General features: G+C 38.6%; 3 protein-coding genes and 2 long non-coding RNA genes across 14 annotated transcripts; 2 read left to right on the forward strand and 3 right to left on the reverse strand.

Moving 5' to 3' along the window:
* Window positions 1–1334: 1334 nt before the first annotated feature.
* On the reverse strand, window positions 1335–5572 carry LOC113691744 (receptor-like protein kinase FERONIA). The gene is made up of 2 exons (XM_072051784.1): window positions 5286–5572; window positions 1335–4320 (listed from the first exon to the last, which is right to left on the reverse strand). Exon 2 carries the CDS (start codon window positions 4278–4280, stop codon window positions 1605–1607), a length of 2676 nt encoding a protein of 891 aa, XP_071907885.1. The 5' UTR covers window positions 4281–4320; window positions 5286–5572; the 3' UTR covers window positions 1335–1604.
* A 2271-nt stretch (window positions 5573–7843) lies between these two features.
* Window positions 7844–11890, reverse strand: LOC113693834 (uncharacterized). Of its 9 annotated transcripts, XM_027212566.2 has the most exons (9): window positions 11732–11890; window positions 11163–11653; window positions 10657–10737; window positions 10204–10278; window positions 9404–9448; window positions 9222–9311; window positions 8957–9058; window positions 8534–8587; window positions 7844–8450 (listed from the first exon to the last, which is right to left on the reverse strand). In XM_027212566.2, exons 1-9 carry the CDS (start codon window positions 11847–11849, stop codon window positions 8271–8273), a joined length of 1236 nt encoding a protein of 411 aa, XP_027068367.1. In that variant the 5' UTR covers window positions 11850–11890; the 3' UTR covers window positions 7844–8270. The 9 variants fall into 9 exon arrangements, 6 of the variants coding, with proteins under 6 accessions (XP_027068367.1, XP_071907889.1, XP_071907891.1 ...); XM_072051788.1 differs by having other exon boundaries at window positions 11163–11880; XR_011815595.1 differs by lacking the exon at window positions 8534–8587 and having other exon boundaries at window positions 8957–9080; window positions 11163–11880.
* LOC140008216 (uncharacterized) lies at window positions 11737–15571 on the forward strand. The gene is made up of 5 exons (XR_011815597.1): window positions 11737–11866; window positions 12205–12294; window positions 13098–14260; window positions 14437–14597; window positions 14993–15571. It is a non-coding gene; the product is annotated as an uncharacterized lncRNA (long non-coding RNA).
* An 835-nt stretch (window positions 15572–16406) lies between these two features.
* Window positions 16407–17931, reverse strand: LOC140007940 (uncharacterized). Its single transcript, XR_011815371.1, has 2 exons — window positions 17015–17931; window positions 16407–16838 (listed from the first exon to the last, which is right to left on the reverse strand). It is a non-coding gene; the product is annotated as an uncharacterized lncRNA (long non-coding RNA).
* A 2994-nt stretch (window positions 17932–20925) lies between these two features.
* LOC113693929 (serine/threonine-protein kinase STN8, chloroplastic) lies at window positions 20926–24808 on the forward strand. Of its 2 annotated transcripts, none has more exons than XM_027212719.2 (5): window positions 20926–21710; window positions 21991–22164; window positions 22762–23166; window positions 23475–23835; window positions 24421–24808. In XM_027212719.2, the coding sequence occupies exons 1-4, from the start codon at window positions 21078–21080 to the stop codon at window positions 23817–23819; spliced, it is 1557 nt and encodes a 518-aa protein (XP_027068520.1). In that variant the 5' UTR covers window positions 20926–21077; the 3' UTR covers window positions 23820–23835; window positions 24421–24808. The 2 variants fall into 2 exon arrangements, with proteins under 2 accessions (XP_027068520.1, XP_027068521.1); XM_027212720.2 differs by having other exon boundaries at window positions 24112–24508.
* Window positions 24809–24878: the final 70 nt, after the last annotated feature.

Genomic DNA, 24878 nt, shown 5'->3' on the forward strand with positions numbered 1-24878 from the left:
GTTCATTGGCAAGGAACAAGGCAACAGGGAAAGCAAAAAAGGCAAGCTTATGCAGAAGGGAGAATAAGTGACGGCACCTTAGCCTTAGATAGGCAGAACAATCCTTTGGCAGCCAACAATAGAGCAGGAGGGAAAAGGGCAGAACCGCCTTCTGTATTAAACAAAACAACGAGAAAAAGAAAGATTAAGAGGATACAATGATAAAAGAGCTAATGAGCTATAGCATGCAAGAGAGAATGAAAGGGGAAAAGCATCAGGGAATCAAGGGGAAAGGGGTAAAAAGCATAAAACAGAACGCGTGAGAAGCTTACCCGCACGAGCTAAGAAGCGCAGAGCAGAAGCTAGAACAAAAAAAAAAAAAAAAAGGATTGTAAGCACAACTTACAAGAGAGAAATGGAAAACAAAGTTAAAAAGATGCGTACAGGAAATCAAAGCTAAATAAAGCAACAGAAGCAGCAAAAATGGAGCGTAATGCAAAGGAAATAGCCAAGGCAACAGTAAGAGTTCAACGGGGCATAAAAATTTAGGGGGGAAAATCAAATAAGCATGACAATTCCAGACAACAAACTCACCAGGAGGAAAAATGTAACAGTAACAGGGCAAGTAAATTCGAAACAAGAACGCAGGAAAACAGCAACTCCCACAGAGAGAATAAGGGAAAGGAAAGAAATGAGCTAACAAGACAGTGGATAGGAGCAAACAGATGGAAAGAAAGAAAAGACCACCGAAAAACAAGGCACAGTTACCGTGGAGCATAATGGCGGTAGCTGGAGGAGGCGGTCTCAGAAACACAGGAGCCTCTGCATACATGGGAGAAACAAAGTTTCTCAGTCCTTTCAATCAGAAGAAAGAGAAAAAGTCCGTTTCTGGTAGCTCTCCAAACCAGAGCTAAAACTTCTTCTCAACAAAGGACAGAGGCAAGCAGTAAGTTCAGCAACAAACAACGTTGCATTTGTTTTTTAAAATGAAGGGCAAAATGGTAAACCCACGCAAACCCACATTGAGCCCATCACCCAATACTTCGCATCAATCAAACCAGCACCAACCGCCATAAGCTTACTCAGCAGGTTAGCCGGTCCTCATTCTCGTCTATCGGACAAAGAGCAGGAATTGTAGTGCTCCTCCCAACGGACAAAAGCAGGAATCCGAAGCCCCTCCCAGTGAAAGCACGCGAGCACCACGTGATGGAGGACGACCCTCCAGCGAATAAAATGCAACCACATCAGCACAGCCACCACAACCCTTAACGAATCCTTTCGCGCTTTTACTATATAGGTAGATAAAAAAATAAAAAATTAAATTCCCATATACCCTTCGTGGAACGTCATGATCATTGATACAATAATATATTTTTTAAAATAAAACGATTTTCTCGGTAAACTTGACAGGAGCTCGAATAGTGAAAGAATTATACAACAGCAAAGACAATAATAATAACCCAAAATTCCCCCAAAAAACAAAAAAGAAAAAAGTAAACTCTCTTTGAGTTTGAGTTTACAGGTGAAACGAAACCCATCTGCACACTACAGCCCCCCCCCCCCCCTTTTTTTTTTCTTTCTTTTCTAAAAAAAAAAAGAAAAAAAAAATTCTGCAGTTGGAGATCTCAACGTCCTTTGGGGTTCATGATCTGTGAGAATACAGCACTGGGCGTTAACCCATCCGAGTCCTCGCTCGCAAGGCTCCTCCCCCCAATGCTCATTGTCATCCCAGAGCTTCTGGAGTCCTCAAAGCCACCACCACCACCACCATTCGGATCCTTCCTCCCTTTACCCGTCACCTCCTCCCCATCGAATGTCCCCTCTTGCAAATCCACTCCTCCAACAAGACCCACACCCTCCGTTCCGCTCTCCTCCGCGCTCTCCTGAAGTTGCAGCGCGAACTCCAGGTTCCAAAGCACGTCTCCCATGGATGGCCTGTCCGTTCCCACGTCCGCCACACACTTCACCGCTGTCTCCGCTATCTTCTTAAAGCATTCCGCTGCTATCTTCCCCTTCAGATAAGGATCCATAACCTGGTCCAGGATCCCCTTCTTGTAGCAGTGCAATGCCCACTCCGCTAAGCTCACCTGTTCCTTTGGAAGCGCTGGGTTCAGAGCTGGGCGAGCGCACAAGATCTCAAACAATACCACCCCGAAAGAGTACACATCCGATTTTTCTGTCAGTTGCTGCCGCCTGAAGTATTCCGGATCCAGATACCCGAAGCTCCCCTTCACCACTGTGCTCACGTGCGTGTGATCCAGCGTAGGACCCGTTTTCGACAGCCCAAAGTCCGAAACTTTTGCAACCCACTTCTCGTCCAACAGGATGTTGGTCGTCTTCACATCGCGGTGGATAATTGTGTGCTTGGCACCCGTGTGCAGGTAGTGCAGGCCGCGAGCAGCACCGATGCAGATCTCCAGCCTCTGCTTCCACGGCAGCGGAGGCTTCTGCGTCTTGTAAAGATGCTCCCGCAGGGTTCCGTATGCCATGTAGTCGTAAACAAGGATCATCTCGCAGTTCTCTTCGCAGTAGCCAATCAGCGAAACCAGGTGACGGTGCCGAAGCTTCGACAGCATTTCAATCTCAGTTTGGAACTCGTGCACGCCTTGCTCAGAAAGTGGATTCCCGCGCTTAATTGCGACTTTTGTGCCGCCATCAATTTCACCCCTGTATACTTTGCCGAAACCTCCCACGCCGAGAAGAGCAGCCTCGTCGAAGTTATTGGTCGCAGCCTTGATCTCGGCAAATGAAAAGTGGCGACAAAGGTTCGAAGGGAGGGAGGACGCATAGCTTCCAGTCGTGTTTGTCTTTGCAGAACCCGAGGAATGTGAATTTCCATATAATGAAAGAGGGAGCCAGCCATCACTTGCAGTAGAGTCCTTTTGGTGCCTGCGGCGGCGACGAGAAATAGCACAAACAAGCAACCCAATGAGGAGGACGGCAGCAATTCCACCTCCAACCCCTCCGCCAATGACTGCTTTCCCCTTTTTCGAGCGACCAGATGATGTTGTAGAAGAGACTGCCAGTTCATTTGGAAGTGGCGTTGGGTTGAGACCCCCAAGATTTCCATCAGTATTGTTTACTTTGAATATCTCCACGCCATTTAAGATCGCATCATAATAAGAGGGTTTAGTGCCAGGGTTGGGATGCAGGGCAAGCCAGATATCTTGCTGCGGGGTCCCGACATTAGGGACGAAAACCATATAATCTCTGTGCAGCGCAACTCCATTCGTGTTTCCCCAAGCAATAACATCTGCTGCTTTCTGGACAGTCTGATTATTAAGAAAGATGTCGAAAACCCTCTGATTAATTAAGCTAATATTCTCAAATCCCTCACAAAAATGGAGCCTAACTAGGTAGTAGAATCCTGTATCCACAGAGAAAAGCCAAGTCAAATTGTATTGGAGATTCACGTTTGCATTCGGGCCCATTGTTCTAAAAGTCCTGTAGACATCCAGCGGAGCAACATAAGATGGCGTCCCCGGGGGATAGTTGATGGTAACATTTGGATCAGCTACGTTTGTAACCCCAAAACCAGCGCCTAAGATGTAATTCGAATCGGCAATCCACGACCTGAAAAGGCCTGTGTCGTTGGAGGGCGAGATGTCATTTCCACCTACATTTAGCCGATAAACATTCTCGAGTGCAGTAGTATTGTCGATGGAGAAGGGTGCATTTTGGCCAGCAAGTAGGCTGGGACCTTCAGCACTGTAGATATCAGGATGGGAGACAACCTCAATGCCGTTAACAAACGCGTAGGAATTGCCTGGGTCTGAGGCTGGTGAGAAAGTTAAGTTCAACACGCCGGACGGCACGTTGACAGAAAATTCCTTGGTGATAAAATCGTAGTTTAGAGCCTCAGCCGTCTGTGCAGCACTGAAGTTCTTCATAAGCATGAAGCGTCCAGCGGTGACGGAGAAGATGGCATTAGAGGCATTGAGGCCACCGTAAGACGTGGGATAGAAGTACAAACGGATGAACTTCCTACCAGGGGCGACGGGGAAACGATAGGTGTAATTGGACTGGAAAATGCGAGCATTCATATAAGGGACCTGGGGGACAGAGGGCTTTTGAACAGCAGCAGGGAAAACCGAAGAATTGGAGGAGGCCAAAGCAAACTTGGAGCCGATATCAGAATACCATTTGCGACCATCAATATCAGTAGATTGGGAAGGACCTCCGCAGCTGAGCAGAATCTTGTCAGTCGGGACATAATTGTCGGCCAGAACTCGACGGGCCACAAACACGAGGAATAGACAATTGAGAAGGGAAAAGAGGAGAGGATGGCGTGGCTCGCTCATAATCTTGATGCGGACCAAGAAACTTACACCACAATAGTATCTGCAAATGAACAGGACACATATATGCATATATATGATCACCATCGAAGGAAAAAGCTTCGAAATTGAAGTCGGTTATAATTTGTACTGGCTAGATAGGTAGCATAGCACCATCAGATTCTAGAGAGAGAGAGGATAAACAAAAACAAAAACAAAAACAAAAAAAGAGGATGACATCGTCTTAATAAAAGTTATAATCTTTTTGGGGGCAAAGAACGGAGAAGGGATATGAACGAATGAGCGTCATGAGCCATGAGTGGATATTACAACTAATAATCAAACTCGCAGACCCAAACAAAGGAAAAAATTTATCGAAATCGACTCCGAAGTCCAAGTTGAAAAAGATGGACTGTTAAAAGACTCTCTATTTTCTGAAACTCGATTTCCAAAAAAAAAAAAAAAAAAAAGAGAGAGAGAGAGAGATAGAGAGGCTTTTTTCTGAATTTTTTTTTAAAAAAACCTCAACTCGACCGTAAAGTCGAAAAGCGATTAGCATTGAGTATGGACTATGTATAAAAATATATATTGTCAAAAAGAAGAAGGAAAAAAAAAAGCACAGTACTTGGAAATTCTTTAAATTTGATAATAAATATTATGGGCAAAAATAAACAGTGGGGTTTGGACGGACGGATCGAGGGCTTAAAATGGAGTGAATATTTGGTGAAAATCGAAGGGGAAAAAAAGTGAGATAAGAGAAGTGGAATTGAGTGAAAGCAGATGAAGATGAAAAAAAAAAAAAAAAAAAAGCTCCAGAAAAAGAAGACAAATAAGCAATGAAGCAGCAGTTGAAAAACAAATGTATGTGCTGGGACCAAAAAAAAAAAAAAAGAGAGAGAGAAGAAAAAAATCAGCAAAAAGGCTTCTGGATCGACAGATCGAAGCAGGTCATGAATACCCACCAAAAAAAAAAAAAGGATGGGAAAAAAAAGCAGGAAAAGTCAAATTGGCAAAGAGAAAGAAACATACCAGCAGGTGGATGGGTGATGATGAGGAAGAAGAAGAGATCCAAAACTTCTAAGACATTTTGTGGAACAAAAACTTCCGAGTGAGGAGTCTGTCTGCAAGTTGTTGGATTGCTTTGATGCGCTGCCCCTTCTTTCTCTTGCTCGTTCTCGTTCTCTCTCTCTTTCTTCTTCCTCTTGCCTCTTCTTCTTCTTCTTCTTCTTCTAATGCTAATGCTAGTGCTCGCGACAGAGGAGAGAGAGAGAGAAATAGTCCTACTGAAACGAAAGCAAGGCAAGTTGGCAGGCTTTCAATAGGTTTTTTTTTTTTTTTTTAAAAAAATATATATTTTTGTATTATTGTTTTCGGTGTTTCGGTCAGTCATTATTATTTATTCATTTCAAGTAAAAAACTACTACTCGGCTAGTACTAGTGGCAGTAGACAGTAGTAGTATATTATTATTATTCATTTATGGTAACAACTACCGCTACCAGTAGCGCGTGGAGGAGGATTGCCTATTTTTTCCTTTTGTTTACACATAGGACGCGCTTCGCGGGGCCCCACCACCCCACGCGGCACTAGTAGCTGGATTGGATTGGTTTGGTTCTTACTTTTAGGCTCTTCTTCTTTCTTTCCTTTCCGTTCATTATCGCGTCCCTTTTTCCTTTCTGTCATCTTTCTTCTTGCAGCCGGTGCGCAACTCGCGGTAGCAACAGCTTGCACAACATGGTGGGATCCACGGCACTATGATTCACGTTGTGGGTCCCAACTTTGTATTCGGTGGCCATGTTATACCGCAACACAAAATATTTTTTACTTTATTGAAATCAATTACTCCTTTCATCCCATTATAGTTTTAGTTTTTTTTTAAAAACATAAATTTTAAAAAATAATTAACTTTGTTAAAAAAATAAATTTATATTATTATTTTTCTAAACTATCTTATATTAAATAGAATATAAATTTATATTAATTATTCATGAAATTTTGAATTAATAGATTATGAAAACTTGAATCGATAGTTACGAAAGAATCAATCCTCATTCATACATCATATATTTTGAAAAATCTAAATATTTTAAATGAGATATGTTATATCCAATAACAATCTATATTAAATAAGTTAATTTATGCTAACATCAACCTATATTGAATGAAAATATTTTTAAATAATTAAAAAATAATTATATTTTTCAATTAGAACAATGGACTACAATAAAATGGCGAAGCCAAGCAAGAAGTTTCTTCAGCAAGAGCACTTTACATTTATTATCGTAAAAGCGATTCACATGGCATCATCAAATGATACAAGTCTTGGATAAGAATCTACAACGCACTAGAACGCTCTTGCTGACGATCCTTTACTCCGACAGCATCTAGGGTTCCTCGAACAATGTGATATCTCACACCGGGGAAATTCTGAACCCTTCCCCCTCTTACTAAGACTACAGAATGTTCTTGTAAATTATGGCCAATACCGGGTAAATTATGGCCCTGTTTGGAAGCTTGATTTTTTACCAAGTTTGTATAAAACTAGTTTTTTAACAACTTTTGCTACAGGAACCCAAAAAACTTATCAAAGTTTTTAACCTACACACTTTAAAAATATACAAAAAATTTTCCCTTCAACTTTTCTTCTTTTTCCTCCCCCACCCAACCCACCACATCCTCCGGCACCGGCGACCATCTCCACCACCACTTCCGGCGCCGGTCACTATTCCGGCAACCAGTTCCGGCGGTCCTCTTTTTTTTTTTTTTTTTTTTCTCACCCTCCTCCCTCCTCTCTTCGACTCTGCCTCCTCCGCCACCCTCCCCCTCCCCGTTTCCCTTTGCCCAAACTGGTCTCTGATGCTCTTTTCCTTTTTTTTTTTTCTGTCTCTCTCCCCCCTCCCCTCTTTCCCTCTGCCTCCCCCGCCACCATCCCCCTCCCCCTTTGACGGATCTGGTCGCGTGACCAGATCGCAAAGGAAGAGAGGGAGGGGGGCTGCGATCTGGTCGCAAGACCAGATCGCAGCTAAAGGAGGGGGAGGGTGGCGAGGGAGGGGAGGAGAGGGGGAGGAGAGGGTGGCGGGGGTGGCTGGGGAGGGAAGGGGAAGGGAAGGGATGGCGGGGGAAGGAAGGGATGGCAGGGAAGGGTGGTGGGGGAAGGAGAGGAGAGGAGAAAAAAAGCAAAAAAAAAAAAAAATTTGATTCTCACCTGTTGGTTGCTGCCATGGAGGTACCGGGAGAGGGATCAGGGGAGTGAGAAGGGGAAGAAAGGGAGGAAGGAAAAGAAAAAAAAAAGAAAGAAAAAAAAAAGAGGGGGAGGGGAGGGTGGCAGGGGTGGCTGGGGAGGGAAGGGGAAGGGAAGGGGTGGCGGGGGAAGGAAGGGATGGCAGGGAAGGGTGGTGGGGGAAGAAGAGGAGAGGAGAAAAAAAGCAAAAAAAAAAAAAAAAATTTGATTCTCACCTGTTGGTTGCTGCCATGGAGGTACCGGGAGAGGGATCAGGGGAGGGAAGGGGGAGGGAGAAGGGGAAGAAAGGGAGGAAGGAAAAGAAAAAAAAAAGAAAAAAAAAAGAAAAAGAAAGAAAGAAAATGAAAATGAAAAAAATTTTCATCTTACAAACACCCAAATTTTTACAAAAGTTTTTTCTACAACTTCTACAGTGATCTACAGTAAAGTTTTATACTAACTCCCAAAAAACTCACCTTCCAAACAGGCCCTATGTTCTTGTAAAATACTCTTTCCTAAAATGTTTACACACATACAGAACCAAGGCATAACTGCGGTGGTGGTCGGTGGTGGTTTGCTCCATTGCTAGTCTGGAGAAAATGGACGACATAACAATTAATCTCAGCCAATACTGAAAAGAAAAAAATGACCACCGGGAAACTGCAACAACCAGTGCAATCCTATCTATGGAGGCGTATGTGGGTGGGCAATACCCTGCCCTGCATATGACTGTAGCAGTAACTGGTAGGGTGACAGAAGGAGAAAGTCTCAGCATGAGTGTGTGATGGATGATCGATCACAAGTAATCCATGGGAAGCTCCCATTCATCAGCCCGCTCCACCGCTTCTCCAGGGAACTTCCCCCTGGCCCTGGACAACTTTCTCTTCCCGCTTCCCCCGTATCCACAACATTCTTCAAACTCATCATCATCATCATCAACTGACCCGCCCATCTTCTGACCGCCGCCCCAAAACCCCTGTGCCAGCAGCACCCGTCCATCAATCGTCAATCGTATAATTCCACATCTCAAATTTAGTAACCGCTACTAAATAGTAGTACCAAAACTTGAGCAAAAACGGGTGTACTCATTTTGAGCCGAATCCTCTTCTTCGGCTTCAGATAATAATGAAGGAGATGTGATATCAGCAGCTTGCCTCATCAATTTCTATGCTTTTGTTTCCTTTTGCATGCAAATGCATCATGCACAAGTGAAACGGAATATACTACACTACTTTTACCCCAAAGAAAGAGACAGAATATGTGGTGCTGTGCTCAACCCTGATTCGTTTCTCCATCGCAACAAGTGTATAGGTGCTTTGTTATGATCCTCTTTTGCTTCTATGCTTTAAAAGCCCATCCGAGATTTAACATTTGCTAAAACAAACTTTCACCACAAATGGATACCAAGGAACAAGCTTAAAGAAACCATCTTAGTCGCAACTGAAACCATCTGAGTATCAAGCAAAGACAACATTGATTTACCTTAGTAAGCCTGTGGATGCGTGATGCTGCAGCTTCATGTACTACAACTGTGTCTGGTAAAACTTCCAGCACATCCTCAACCAATAATGCATAGGTGCTCACCTGTAATACAGCAGCAAAGCATCTGAAATCACATCCAAAATCCTCAATTCAGCATGTACCATATCACGGAATCTTGCTTCAGTTAAACACAGTGAAAACACCAATAAAGGAAAGAATAATTTTCAGAATCTAGTAATAGTAGTGTAAAGCACGATTCACCGACCAAACTTGACGGGATGATGGATATCCCAAATGAATCAATCTCAAGAGACTCCACTACCCCAGAGTTAATGTCAAAATTGTATCCACGCACCTGAGAAGCAAATAATTGCCATATGATCCCAGAAGTACTCGAAATTAAAGGCCTCAAAAGCATGAGACGACGTTGGAAGAGTGGTGACTTACTTTTCCAATATTTCGCCGACCTGGAGTTGCAACAGTATATCCTACCTAACAGACAGCATCAGTTACCATACAGATTTGGCAAACAAAAGGGCACATTGGCATATTATTGACTGGAAAGGGCAAGAGTACTTTAGAGTTTCGACATGGAACATCATGAGAACTAATCAATGTTTGTATCAACAATTTCATTTTCTATACATTTCTTTGGAAATTTTGCCCAGTGGTCTGGGGTCAAAGAAATGAAGCACTTCACCATCAATTGTTATGTGAAGAGCAATTTAAGAATTTTGAGTAGCAAGAGCATAAAAGAGTAGATTTGTTAGATTTATCTTCACAAAGGATCACAAAACGATTACGCATATGTACTTGGCTTGGAGAGAAAATAACGGCTCTATGAGTACTGACAGCCACTAAACAGTGGATCCTTTTCCTACCCGTACAGTTCCTTGTTGGATGCCAGGTATTTTAATTACGTTTATTGAATTGCTTGAAACATTTCTAAAAGAGCATGAAATGGCTCCTCTCTTATCAGTCAATAATAGATGAAATGTAAAGCTTCAGGAGAAACAATTGTTCTTACAGGCATAAAAGGATGCACTTAGAGTGCAAATGACAGAGATTATTAGTATATATGATGAACAGGAGGGAAAACTAGACCTCCAGTGGTTGAGCTATCTCAGTGATCTAATTTGATGGAGTAAACACCCTCCGGAATCTTTGTGCAACATGTGAAGCCATATGCCTACCCCTTTCCACATATTAGCATAAACTGAAGCAAATAAAAAGCTAGTAGAAAGTACCAGCGTCTCGAGTCCAACTAATTTGAAGTCATTTTCCATCACACTCTCATCCTCAACGAGCACCACATCCCCAACCTGGGATTAATGTCATACAATTATGTTAATAGGGTATCAAAATCACTGTAATAGCCGCATTACCGTTGGAATAAATATAAATGCACAAGGTTAAGCTTTAAGTTGAAGAACGGCAAATATCCACAATTTCATAAATGTTGAGCACGCGGACTTAATGACATTTACTATTTGAAGAAACTCAGTAGGAGAACTGAAGAACATGATCGACATGATGGTGACAATAGACAGGGCATCAAGCCAATCTTGAAACTAAAAAATTATTCTGGGGTGTAATAGTAGCAAAATATCAAATTTACTGGCAAATAGAAAGGAAAAATAATCAATTCTGTAAAGAGCAGAGGAGGTAGCGCACGGCTCTGAGTGTAATGAAACAAAAACCTTCGCAAGGTCGTCCAAGGAAAACCTTTCTAGCTCACTGGAAAGTAAGTTTGGCTTCACTTCTACAAATAACACCGCCCACTGCCATGGTGAAAAGAACAAAAAAAAAAATCAGCTCCGTGTCATGCTACTACTACTGAATGCCAGAGGAATGACTATGTCCTGCTGGTTACTGTATGAGCTCTTAAACTATCCAGCAAGCTAGAAGATTAAAAAGGCTACCAGGCAGCTTTAGGAGGAAAGAATTCCCACAAATCGAAGTCTGCCAAGTAGTTGTATTATTGCGGCAGCGGCACAAAAGATAGTTCCATGTGCATATTGTAAGCATCAACCGGAGGCAAATTGCAGTGAGAATGAATGACGAAAATCAAAGAGGTAGAGACTCAACTTGTGGGATTCAGAAGAAAATTTGAGAGAAAATACTAGGCAGTATATATTGAAGGAGGAAAGAAAGAAATAAAGAAATTAGTTGGTTGTAGTGTACGGTAGAAAATATAACCACTCACAGCATTTGTATCGACGCAGAGCTGGGAAACAAAACCCAGGGAGAGGGCGGATTGAATGCTGATAACTTGCTTGGCGATCATAGTGGACCTCTTCATGATTTGCCTCCTACTAGTCCCTTTTGCTATCCCCTTGCAGACAACAGGACCACCGCTATCTTCTTCTTCTTCGTCTTCTGGCTTAGGCCTTCCCACATCCAATCCCTCCTCGTCCTCTCCTGTTGGTTTGCGCTCTCCCTCCTTTCCGCCCTTGTCGCCACTTCTTCTAGTACTAAAATGGGAGACGAAATCGAGGGACTGGGATTCGTCGCAAACTTTTCCATCTCGTACTTCTTCTCTTTTATATTGGGTATGCGTTGGAGCATTCTTGTACGGACGATGACTTTCCAGAATGCTATTGTGATTCTCCTTCTTCTTCTTCTTCTTCTGCTTCTTGAACCCTAATTCTTCATGTTCTTGGTACAAGTTGTTGAATTGGGAGTGGCGAGGAGAAGCTGAAATATGAGTCGGTTTTGATTCTTGAAATAATAGGAACCGTCTGCAATTGAAAAAAGCACTACAAGCAGTAATACCAGTGAAGCTTGAAAAATGCCATGTGGGAACACTGCTACTCTTTTGATGCAGTGGTGGCGGTGGTGGTGGTGGTGGTGGCAGCGGCGCGCAGGCGAAGAGGGCCTGGGCGAATCCCATAATATCCTCTTTAAGTGGTCCGTTATTATTACTAATCTATATCTATATGTATTCAGGAAGGGGTTTTTAGCAGAAACCTTCTCAATGATTTTTAAACTTCTCATTTTTTTTCTAAATTTTTATATTTATTTTAATACATAAAATGTAGTGGGTTATAACCCACCTTATCACCCATCAATATTCCCACTATTTCACTCCCACTATCCCATTATCTTAACTCATCCTACAACCGCTCCTACAAATTCTCTATTCCCACTATTCCACTATCTCACTCTTACTCTCTCTCAGATTCTTATTTGTGTTTGGTTTTCTATTCATTTTGTAAATGTATTGATTTTGTTTCTTTTATGAGCAGTAGTTGAAGATATTATGTGCAGAGACTTCAGCAGAAATCAACCTTCTTGCGGAGAATTGGAAGTATATTTTTGCCAGTTTAATTTTTCAGGTCGGTCCCCTCTGCCTTTTAAGTATGTTTTGCTTTTGCTTTGCTTTTTGTCATGAATGATATTGCATTGATTTTCTGATCATCTATTATTTCTGAAAATTTTTTACAAAATCCTATGAACGGTTGTTTGCTTATTGTTGCACTGTAAAGCAAAGATTCTCAATAGCGGGATAAAGTATAAACACAAAATCACAATCACATTTCTAACATAAGGTATTGCTTGCTTATATAATTGCGGATGGTATAGGTTCATTATTGAGGGTTTTACTATTTCTAACATAAATTGTATATTACAAAAATTTATTTGTTTGTATTATTGAAGTTTTTTTTAATTATTTTTTATTACACATTTATCACATAGAAAAGGTGTTACGATAGCAGAGGGAATGAAGCAGTTAGCGACATGTGAAAAAATCGAAAAAGACAAAAGCAATTAGAGGGATAATTTCGCACAAAATTCGTGGGTTAAAATGCAATTTGAGGTATAGATGGGAGGCATTTTAGTGCATTTATTGATTTGTTTTCAATAAGTGGTGGTTGGTTTTGCAGGGTTTGGGGGGTCTACATGTACCAAAATATATTTATATAGGGATTACTTCATTAACTATGGGTGCTAATAACAATTCTATTGGTGCGTAATTTTCATTTGATTACAACACAATTGTATTAAATTCTATTGATGCTACTTCTATATTAACTATTGTATTTTTTTGTTAACAATTCTCATACAATGTATCACTTACTACACATAAAATAAATACAAAAATTATTTATTTTTGATTTAATATATATTTTTTTTCTAGATCAAAGAAATGAAAATATTGTCTCTCTTCAAGTTCGACAGACATCCGCATCACCAATACTTTTGCGTGATCATGGTAAATATGCAGTTTTTTATATCGTCAAAGATCGTGCATTTTTATCTGTAGTACGCATTCCACAAAATTCAACATAGTTAATTAAATCATCAATTTTGACTTTCATACTAAAACTGGATTGGTGTGTAGAGTATTCGCACCTTCAAGAAAGATTATCAAATCGAATGCTTAGTATTTGTAAGTATTTCATTTTAACAACATTCAATTATATTCATTTGTAGAAATATATCATTTCCTTTTTTAATATAAATTTTAATTTTTTTTTTCAGAATCCATCTTCCGAAAAAAGACAGTTCTTGAATGATATACACATTCTATTATATTTTAAACTATTGTTAAATAGATATTACATTTAAATTTTGTTGGTTCAATTTTTTCACCTTTGTTTGTTCACCATTTTATTTTTTTTAATAATGTCAGCATCGTGCGTAGCACGGGTATTTACACTAGTAGTAGTAGTATTAGTGCTTCTAAATCCACGGAATGTGTGAGTTCCACAACAAAAAAGTTACAGACATCCCCAGCATTCGTCATCCACATCCTCGGACTGTGATTTGATTTGGGATCAGGACCGCATCTGATCATCATCGATTTATGGACTGTTCGGCTCAGCTCACGTTATCCCAATCCAAACTGTTGTGTTTCTTGCAAAATACTCCCTCCGTCCGCAACGGATCTTCTGTACCACACCCTGTCTCACATCCTGTCCCACTCCTTAAAATCTCGCCAAGTGTCCCTTAATAAACCAGTGTCCCTTAATAAACCAAACCCTCAAACAACCCAACTCGAATCATATTAAGTTAATTAATCGATTAACCAGGCAAAGAAACTTAATCTCTTTAACCAATACAACCAAAACCAAGAAAAATAAAAACTCTTTAACCAAAACCATAAAGCATCAACGGAAAAAACCCTAAAACCCAAACAACCTCTGTCCCCTTCGTCATCTTCACCATTCAACTTTGACGAAATATTCACGGATATGGTCCGAGATGCCGAAAAGGGTTTGCACGAAGATGCATTGGCATTGCACATAAGAGACAACTTTTTTACGAGGATGAGATAAAGCGTCGAAGCTCTTCCCAAAGGTGAGAAACAACTTATTTCTTAAAAACCTTGGTGGGTTTCTTCGAAACTCTTTCTTATGGTAGAAATATATTTAGTTTTAGTGTAAATTTGTACTGGGTAATGGGTACTTCCGCTTCCAAAAAAAGTTTTGTTTTTGGATGCAAAGTTAATTTAGCTTTTGTTGTTTGCATCAAAGGTTATCAGATTGTGTGCTCTCAATGGGCAATTGGACGAAACTCACCACCTGTTCGATCAAATGCCTAAGAGGAAGATGAATCAAACTGTAAGGTAAAAACAGCACATTTACCTTTCGTGGGATTTCATGACCACAAGACAAACATTGCTTGAGATATGGAGGTATAACTTGCAGGTTCTGTTTCTTCTAAGGCTTGCATATTCGGATGATATGTATAAATGGTTAAACACAAAAATTTGGTAAAATGATTAAAGAAGGTTCAGACTGGGATTGAGCTTTGTAGGAAATGAGTTCTGTTTTTTGATTGTTTTCTTAGTTATACTGGTCCATAATGCCAACTAAGTGTCTCCAGGCCTGAATTTGTAAAATCTCATGTCTAAGAATTTGTTTCTACAGGCTTTATTTTTGTTCTCAGCAACCGAATTTAAGAATGAGAAACTAGCATTGCTATCTTATCTAAATTTTTTGGTGTATATGCTTCAAATATTTTTGATCAATATAATCCTTGGTTCTTGTCCTTTTTGGCCTATTCTAACTCATCGTGACTTTGTAACAGGGATGGAGGGATAAAGGGACTTTTTACAGGAGTTGGTCCTCGAGTGGCCCGGGCAGGCCCTTCAGTGGGGATTGTTGTTTCATTTTATGAAGTTGTCAAATACGCTTTGCAGCAGAGACATTTGACACAGTGAAAGAGAAGTTTCAGCATCTTACTCGATTTCTGACTCTTACCATATCTTTTGAAGATCCTTTTCATCTAATGGGTTGGTGAACAAGTTGGCGGCATTGACTTAATTGGCAAGGATCCAGGGCATAGTCGGGCAACAAACAGTGTCCGGGAAGGTGCATCTTTGATGGAAAACAATTAAACTGCATGTTTTCCGCTCTGTTTTGGCATGGGAAGATTGTTGCTTCTCATTGTTTGAGGGACGTAGTGGTTATACTGCAACACTGGAATTTAGCAAACTGCACTTGCATCTCTAGCTTTGAGATCATTTCTAGTTATGCATTATTCTTTCCACTAGTGAAGAAAATAAAATTCTGCAGTATATCTCAGCAAGATGCCCACTTTCCATCTCTAGCTTTGAGATGATTTGAATCAAGCGACATGCTGGGAATAAATGACCATTTTCTGGTATACTATTTGTCGAGTGGCCAAGTTGAACACTTTCACGGTTCACATAGAAAAAAAAACACTAGAGAGCGAAAGGAATTAATTGAATTTATTGCATTAATTGAACTTATTTGATCTACTTGTAGCATAGGTTAGTAAATATTAATTCCGAATAGAGACCATTAATTGAATTTATTGTATTATTTTACAACGTGGTCAAAGACATACGTGTCCATCAGCCGAGGAATTTCAAGCAAATCAAGCAAAGTACAATGGTTTGCCAGAAGAGTTTGGCTCATCTTCCTCTTCTCCAATATTTGTTCTACAAAATCAACGAACCCAGAGCAACCAGAAGTTAACTTTGAGATTTCAGATATTTGCCAAACAAGAGAAACATATGACCTAATATAACTTTATCATCAACACAACTCAGAGACTATATTTGTGGTTTTTTATCAATCTTTATTGCCTCTTCAAAGAATACTCTGTTAGCAAATGAGCCATTTCTGCTTTGCATACTTTATTAACAAATGAACAATCCTGTCTTGTATAGAATGACTGTCAAAACCACCTGTAACAAAGAATGGAGTACAAAATAGTGCAACGGGCAAATGATGGAAATGTCCATTCACGTGCATAAGTTCTATTAGTTTTCATAGCATACCTTAGCATAAAGGGTAATATGAATCATTTTAAGAGTTCGATGGGCTATTTGATAAAAAAAAAATAGTTGAATGGGTGAACGAGGCTTTTGAAAAGTTTGATGATGACCTGCACTTTATCCAAAATACTATTGTCATATAGAAGTTGATAAAATGTAATAACAAGACTACCATAAAGCTTGCAATTATACCAACAAGAGAAGCAACCAGAAGTTAACTTTGGGATTTCAGATATCTGCCAAACAAGAGAAACATAAGAACTGATATAACTTCATTATCAACACAACTCAGCAAGGAGAATGTTCTCCAAATGCTGTCTACAACTGAGTTTTGGCATAACCTTCGTGCAAACCCTTTTCGGCATAGGGGGCTATCAGTGAATTCCACAGAAAAGCTGATTCATGACATTTAGGCATTTGATCGAACAGGTGGTGAGCTTCGTCCAATTGCCCATTGAGAGCACATAATCTGATGAGTTTTGAATCAAACAGCCCATATTTTCACCGTACAAATAGCCTGTTTTGGTTCATCTTTTACCTTACAGTTTGATTCATTTTCCTCTTAGGCATTTGATCGAACAGGTGGTGAGCTTCGTCCAATTGCCCATTGAGAGCACACAATCTGATAACCTTTGACGCAAACAACAAAAGCTAAATTAACTTTGCATCCAAAAACAAACCTTTTTTTGGAAGCGGAAGTATCCATTACCCAGTACAAATTTACACTAAAACTAAATATATTTCTACCATAAGAAAGAGTTTCGAAGAAACCCACCAAGGTTTTTAAGAAATAAGTTGTTTCTCACCTTTGGGAAGAGCTTCGACGCTTTATCTCATCCTCGTAAAAAAGTTGTCTTTTATATGCAATGCCAATGCATCTTCGTGCAAACCCTTTTCGGCATCTCGGACCATATCCGTGAATATTTTGTCAAAGCTGAATGGTGAAGATGATGAAGGGGACAGAGGTTGTTTGGGTTTTAGGGTTTTTTCCGTTGATAAATTGTGGTTTTGGTTAAAGAGTTTTTATTTTTCTTGGTTTTGGTTGTATTGGTTAAAGAGATTAAGTTTCTTTGCCTGGTTAATCGATTAATTAACTTAATATGGTTCGAGTTGGGTTGTTTGAGGGTTTGGTTTATTAAGGGACACTGGTTTATTAAGGGACACTTGGCGAGATTTTAAGGAGTGGGACAGGATGTGAGACAGGGTGTGGTACAGAAGATCCGTTGCGCCCTCCGTCCCACTTTGATAGTCTTGTTTTCCTTTTTTGTCTGTCCCAAATTGCAGTCCACTTTCCAATTGAAGAATGTAGTTGTATTTTCATTTTTCTAAAATACCCTTATTTAATACAAGTTGTTGTTGCTATAAACCTACCCCATTTAATGAGAGTTGATTCTTTTTTTACCATCAATTCAAGTTCCCATAAAGTTATACTCTATTTAATGTGAGGGTATTTTAGGAAAATAGCAATCTAAATTTATTTTTCCAACAAAATTAACTACTTTTTCTTAAACTGTGTGAAAAAAGAAACATGACTATCAAAGTGGGACGGAGGGAGTAGTTCATAACACCGAATTTTATCCTTCTTTAAACTTCCGTCCCTCTTCTCAATTCAAGTTGATAAAATTTGGCCTCAACCAAAACTTCTTTTTTTGTTCTTGTAAGAAAAAGATTGAAATTAACCTAAACTTCTAATCACTGTTTAGTTTAAAATTACCATGTGATTCATATACAGTCATTTAGAAAAAAAAAAAAAGACTATGAATATTGTTCAGGTCAAATTCCGTATTTTTAGGGACAAAAATGAATATGAATCACGTAATTTTTGTTTAACTACAAATGGTATCTAATCTTTTTATCTCTAGAAAAAATGACCATATGTAGTCATGCGATGGATTCAAAATAATAAATGGTTAAACATTGTTTCGATTCCCTCAAAAAAAAATTTCTTCTCCATGAATACATATTTTTTTTATTTTACATATATCAAATTGTTACAGTATATTTTTTTACAAAAATTTTTAAAAAAAATAGCAATTCAAATGGATTTAATGGAATCAAATTTTTCGGATTTTATTTTAGAAAAAATTGTTCAAAACGTCCCTCACATTTTGTAAAATAACTTTTTTCGTCGCCTACTTTTAAAAGTGTAATTTTATATCTCTTACATATTCATATCGATCAAATTTAGTCCCTAACTAGGTTTCCGATCATTTTTTGGCCGGAATCCATCATGTGCAAGGCACCGGATCATTTTTAAAGGTGAATTTGTCAAATTATATTTTATATAATCTGATTTATAGTCCTCCATATTTTATAAAATAAATTTTTTTCATTCCTCACATTTCACAAAATAAATTTCTCCATCCCTCACATTTCAAAAAATGAATTTTTCATTTCTCACTAAAACGTCGCCATGTGATAGCCATAACGATGGTAAGGTCTAGGTTTCTCGCTTAGTTTTAACAGATAATTAACCATTACCATTGCATTTTCAACTCTATTAATGTAACTTATACACCTTATTTCTATATTTACTGTTCATGATATAATGTTTATGAATTATTAAAATTATGCAAACTCATCTGAAGAATTTGTTCCTGCTAGGGCTGCAAACGAATCAAACTGCTCGCGAGCGAGTGCTCGAGCTCAAAATATTAAGCTCGTTAGCTCGCGAGCCGGCTCGCAAGCTTGAGTATATATATATTTTTTTATTTTTATTTTTATTTAATAATAAAATTACGTATATTATATTTTTTTTTTAAATTTTTTATTTTCATAGTGAAATTACGTATATATCCTTAATATTTTATTATTTATTCAGAAAAAATATTATTTTATTTATTTTTTAAAAAAATAAAATAATTTTTTTATTTTTTTCGAGCTCGAGCTCGAGCTTGGTAAAATTTAGTCGAGACTCGGCTCAATTAGCTCAAAGCTCGACTCGTTTGCAGCCCTAGTTCCTGCTACGCAAGACGTTGTGCCTGTTAACATAGTTTCACTTGTAGTATGTACTACACAAAATTCAAAAGAATTAATTAAATCACCAATTTTGACTTTCGTGCTAAAAGTTGATTTGTGTGAAGAGTGTTCACATCTTCATGCAAGATTATCAAATCAAATGCATAATATTTGTAAGTATTTTATTTTAACAACATTCAATTACATTCATTTTCTAATATAAATTTCTATTTTTTTAGAATCTATCTTCCGAAAAAATGCAGTTCTTGAATGATATATACATTCTATCATATTTCAAACTATTGTTAGACAGATATTATATATTAATTGTGTTGGTACAATTTTTTAACCTTTTATAATTCACCCTTTTATTTTCATTTTTTCAATAATGTCAGCACTGTGCGTAGTACGGGTATTCACACTAGTTCTATGTGTACACCAAAACAAGCACCAGATTATTCATTATTCAAAAGAAGGTGGTAATTTCAACTAGATGTGGCAATTTGGATTGAGATCCATTTATCCATCCATATAATCCATAATTAAATGGATTTAGATTATCCATTTATAATATTAGTTTTAAATGATTGATCAAAGCAAAACCATTAAATTAAATGAATTTATATGGATTATCCACAAAAACCACATATACCATTTACTTAAAAACCAAATAAAAGAATCGGAAAGGAAATGCCCCCTTGGCCTTGGTGGCCTCTCTCTCTCTATCTCTCTCTCTTTGTGCCGTGCATACATGTGCCTGCTAGACTGGACACCATAAAATATGCCAGTTTGAATTTTATTCTTTTCTTTAATTCCTTATAGTGTTCGTTATTATTAACTACGTCTTCCCTTGTGAACTGGGGATTGCAAGCACCTTCAGTCGCGTGATAAGTTTCTGCATCAGTTAATGTTTGATAGCTTAATTGTAGTTCTTTTGCTATCCAAAGTCCTTTTACGACCATGAGAGAATGGCGTATTTTGTCCTCTTTCTTATCCAAGTACACCTAAAATTTACAAGTACATAAAAAAGTATTTTCATATTACAAGAAATGATAATACAAAAATAAAGTAATCAAAATATTTAAATGAATTATAAATGGATAATTAATTTTTATTTAATTCATTTAGATCCATCCATTTAGATCCATTTATTATAAATGAATAATTAATTTTTATTTAATTCATTTAGATCCATCCATTTAGATCCATTTATTAAATGGATCCATTTATTAAATGAATCTAAATGGATTGGATAAAACTATTTATTCATATTGACACCTCTAATTTCAACCACCTCAAATGAATTTCAAGGGGAAAAAAAAACTCTTCATAGAATCGTAAATTCCACTACCTTAATACTAATGCTTTATATGACTTGTAGCAACCAAACATCTTATTTGTTATCAACTTCAACTGTCACTTATTGCTTCATTCCCTGCAATCCATTGTGCCATCAAACCTAAAAGCAATTATTTGGAATAATTTTTTTCAAAAACACTCTAGCATATATATATATATATATATATATATATATATATATATATATATGATATACATAAGATAAAAAAAATAATTTAAAAAAATAAGAAAAAATTAGTTGAAAAATGTGTCTATGATGCACTTGTGCAGATAAAAACATATCCAAACAAGGCATAGAGAAAATTGATTTTCAAATAGTAATTGTTATTAGCATTTCTTTTGTTTGCCTCCACTCCACTGAATCTGAAAGTCAGAAGCTAAACCACAACAAGAGGATAAACCTGGGAGGGCCACGTGGTCAAGGTGCTGCCTCTGCTGCCCTTCTTTCATTGCCGCAGGAGTGGGATTTGTATTACTGCAAAGCAAAGCTCTGTCTGTCCGCTGTGACCGACGGGGTAAGCAGTTTACATTTTACGGTAGTGCGGTGATGAGATGATGGCTTCTCTGCTCTCCCAGACTGCTCCAACAGCACTACTTTCCCAGCAGGATCCCAAATTCATTTGCTTTTCTCCATCAAATCCAACCTCCCAGACCGCCTCTCTCTGCAGCTCGTTAACGAGAAATACTAGTTTGAGGTGCAGTGCATTCTTGGATGGCATTTCCGATGCTACTTCTAGTTCTAGTTTGCCACTACCGCTACCGTTAGACTACCTTGACCTCGACCAGTCCTCGTCACTTCAATTCCCTGCTCTTCAACCTGTTCTGCCCCTGCTCCAGAGTTTGATCGCCGAGCTGCCCCAGGGCCACCAATCGGGAGTCTTGCTCTTCGCTGGCTTTGCTTGGCTATATTTGACGGCCAGGCCGGGCGTTCTCCTTGGTGCCTTCGATTCCTACCTTCTAGCTCCTCTGCAGTTGGGCTTTGATACCCTGACTGGGAGAAGGAGACTGAAGCGGACCGATTTCTTGATTGGGGAAAGGCTCGGAGAAGGTTCCTTCGGTGTTGTTTACTGTGGTCTCGTTGTTCCTAAGAACGTGTCAGTGGATGCTGACAGGGTTTTGACGAGAGCAACTCTGAGGGCTCTCGAGAACGATCAAAGGTTCAAAGACAAGGTCATTCTCAAAAAGGTGATTTAAAAAAAAAAAAAAAAAAATTTCCCCTGACTTTGGCATTGCTTTTCTCAGGTTCTGAATTGTGTATTTTATTGTATTGTCACGCACTAACTTGCCACACTACATTCTGTTCCTTCCATTTTTTTATTTTTTTTCCCATCACCATTTCTTTTTCTTCTTTTTTGTCAGTCTATTTTGGTTTCACGATGTGCTTGGACTTGGAGAAGAAGTCCAGCCTCCTCTATGGCTGGTTTTCTATTTGGCTTTCGCCTGTGAACTTTTTATGTCATAACAGGTAAAACTTGGAGTTCAAGGTGCTGCAGAATGTGGTGATTTTGAAGAGTGGTTTAATTACAGGTTGTCAAGAGCAGCTCCTGAGACGTGTGCAGAATTTCTCGGAAGTTTTATTTCTGACAAAACTAATTCTCAATTTACCAAGGGTGAGAAATGGCTCGTATGGAAGTTTGAGGTACCTGAGCTTTTTCCTCAAGTTATTTTTCAGGAGATCTAAGGATAATTCTCAGTTTTTGATGTTATTCGCCTATGCCTGAGATCAACATCGTTTCTCTTTTCTCGGTTTTTGTGGGGAGTCTTCTTTTGTTTTTCACAACCTCTTATTCTCTTTTCTGTTTTTTTCTTAATTGTTTTTCATTTTTTCCTTTTTTGTTTAGGCGAACAATCTTTCTTTTTTACATTTTTCCTTGCGATTTCTTGAATTTGAGTCTGCAAAAATAAATGTATAAATAAATAAAGGACGACTAATAAAGTAGTTGTACAGGCTATGATGACCAGCTTGGACATCATCATAATCTTATGACTTAAATAAGAAAGATAGGATGCATTGAATTTTTGAAACTCTTGCTAATCACAGTGAATTAACAAGACGAAGCTTGAAAATCGTCATTTTCCATGTATTATTCTTAATTATTTACAATATGCCATTGATGGTCTTATTGGAAGTCATATTAAACAGCTAGTTTGTATGCTGTGCCTTGCATTGTTAACTGAGCTGCATTCTGATATCTAATGATATACGTTGTGATCCTATGGGAATGTCATGCAATAGGGTGATCTTGACCTTGCTGATTACATGCAAGATCGTGGCTTCCCTTTGAACCTGGAATCTGTTATGTTTGGCCGTGCCTTGCAAGGATTAGAGCCTGTTGAACGCAATGCACTGATCATCAAACAGATAATGCGCCAAATCATTACTTCCCTCAAGAAGATCCATGACACTGGTATAGTACACCGGGATGTAAAGCCCTCCAACTTAGTAGTTACAAAAAAGGGGAAAATCAAACTCATAGACTTTGGAGCGGCAACAGACCTTCGAATTGGAAAAAATTACATGCCCGATCGCGGACTACTTGATCCTGATTATTGCCCTCCTGAGCTATATGTAATGCCAGAGGAAACTCCAAATCCACCACCGGAGCCAATTGCTGCCTTTCTTTCTCCAGTTCTGTGGCAGGTGTCTCTTCTATTCTTTCCTTCAAGTGGAAGATCAACCAATTTTTGTTGAAAAGAAAGTACTCATGCTATTATTAATAAATTTAAGCCATTCATTTCCAGTAATTAATCGCATTTGACGCATTGAGTTATAGATTGCATTTTAGTAGTTTTATTATGGTCAAGCATACTAAATTGGAATTTAGAGTTGGTATAACATCATTAACTGGAATGTGTGACCAAGTTATGCAGATCGTACACAATGAGCTAACTTCAGCTTGGTTCTTAATAAAGACACACTGAAGTGGTTTTTTACTACTCTTGCTGCAGTTAAACAGTCCTGATCTTTTTGACATGTACTCTGCTGGAATTGTATTCTTACAAATGGCAATACCGTCCTTAAGGTCCACATTAGGTTTAAAAAATTTTAATCTAGAATTGAAGACCGTGGGATATGACCTGAGAAAGTGGAGGGAGAGAACAAGGATGAGGCCTGACCTTAGTATTCTCGAGCTTGATTCTGGTAGAGGTTGGGACTTGGCCACAAAGCTTATTTCAGAGAGAGGTTTCCTGAGAAGGGGTCGATTATCTGCTGGAGCAGCCCTGAGGCATCCATATTTTTTGCTAGGCGGTGATCAAGCTGCCGCAGTTCTTTCGAAATTGGCTTTCAAGTAGGAAACCTTTGATCATGGTAAGCTTTGCATATTCTCAATCACCCACTTCTTGATTTCTTCTGTTTTATCTAAGTATTAATTAGAAGGGCTCTAATTTGGCTTTGTAGTGTTATTTTCTGTACCAGGTTTTGAACCTGTTTTTAAAGTTTACTGTCATTATTCATCTTCCTGTGTTAGGCTATTTTCTTAATACTAATTCATACGTTGATTTTGCTTAAGAGGAACTGGAATTTTGATATGCACTTAATTGGGATTTTACGAGTTATATATAGTTCTAATCTGTCTCTACGCAGTGGGAGGAAAGAAAAATTCACGAGGAGCTTCCATGCATGTAAGGTTTATTGTTCTCCAATTTGTTAGCATACCAGCAGTTCCTCCTTGCAGCTAAAAATGTCTTGCTCGCCAGAAAATTGCAGAAGTCAGCGTGTTAAATTCGAATGAGTAGTCTTGACTTTCTAACAGGGCAGAAAATTCGTCTGTCTGCTGCTAAATCCTTTTGTTTGTGCCTAAAACTAAAAGAAAGAGAGGAGCAAAAACTTGGAAAATATATTGCCGAAAGATATATCCTCTGGCAAATAACCATTCTTTATGTACTATTGCAGTGGATATATTTCCTGAATCCCGCATAGTTGCCTTTGTTGGCTGAAGACAATCCAGAGATCAATACAGAAACTTTACTTTTCACTTCAATGCGATCATCAGCAATTACCATTTTAGTATTTTACTATTTCATCAAGAAAATGTTGTAATAAAGAAACCGAAAGTCAACACTTGCCATGTCCATGATTCTGTATGTAGCGTGTAGCGAATCCATGCGGTCATTTGGTTGGAGGGAAGTGGAAGGTGAATATTAGAAGTTCACCACCGTAGATGAGAATCAAAGACGGTTTTGTTTTGAGCAAACAAACTGTCAAATTGTTTGGACATGGACATGGTCGTACGGTGTTATGGTACTCCATATAACAGCAGTTCAAGGGCTACTACGTACAATATTCTCATGCAAGAACAGTCATATGCTAGTATGGCTAGAACAATATTGATTATTAGTAGTAGTACTAAT

This window comes from Coffea arabica, chromosome 6c (genome assembly GCF_036785885.1).
Source record: "Coffea arabica cultivar ET-39 chromosome 6c, Coffea Arabica ET-39 HiFi, whole genome shotgun sequence".
NCBI lineage: Eukaryota > Viridiplantae > Streptophyta > Magnoliopsida > Gentianales > Rubiaceae > Coffea > Coffea arabica.

Bases quoted from the DNA above. Each gene is read 5' to 3' on its own strand.
- LOC113691744 (XM_072051784.1), bottom strand. From the start codon at position 4,280: ATGAGCGAGCCACGCCATCCTCTCCTCTTTTCCCTTCTCAATTGTCTA.
- LOC113693834 (XM_072051788.1), bottom strand. From the start codon at position 11,849: ATGGGATTCGCCCAGGCCCTCTTCGCCTGCGCGCCGCTGCCACCACCA. The intron at 10,738-11,162 runs GTGAGTGGTTAT...TCACCATGGCAG, and splicing joins TCTGCGTCGATACAAATGCT to TGGGCGGTGTTATTTGTAGA. The intron at 8,588-8,956 runs GTAAATCAATGT...TATTATCTGAAG, and splicing joins GCATCCACAGGCTTACTAAG to CCGAAGAAGAGGATTCGGCT.
- LOC113693929 (XM_027212719.2), top strand. From the start codon at position 21,078: ATGATGGCTTCTCTGCTCTCCCAGACTGCTCCAACAGCACTACTTTCC. The intron at 21,711-21,990 runs GTGATTTAAAAA...ATGTCATAACAG, and splicing joins ACAAGGTCATTCTCAAAAAG to GTAAAACTTGGAGTTCAAGG. The intron at 22,165-22,761 runs GTACCTGAGCTT...GTCATGCAATAG, and splicing joins GGCTCGTATGGAAGTTTGAG to GGTGATCTTGACCTTGCTGA.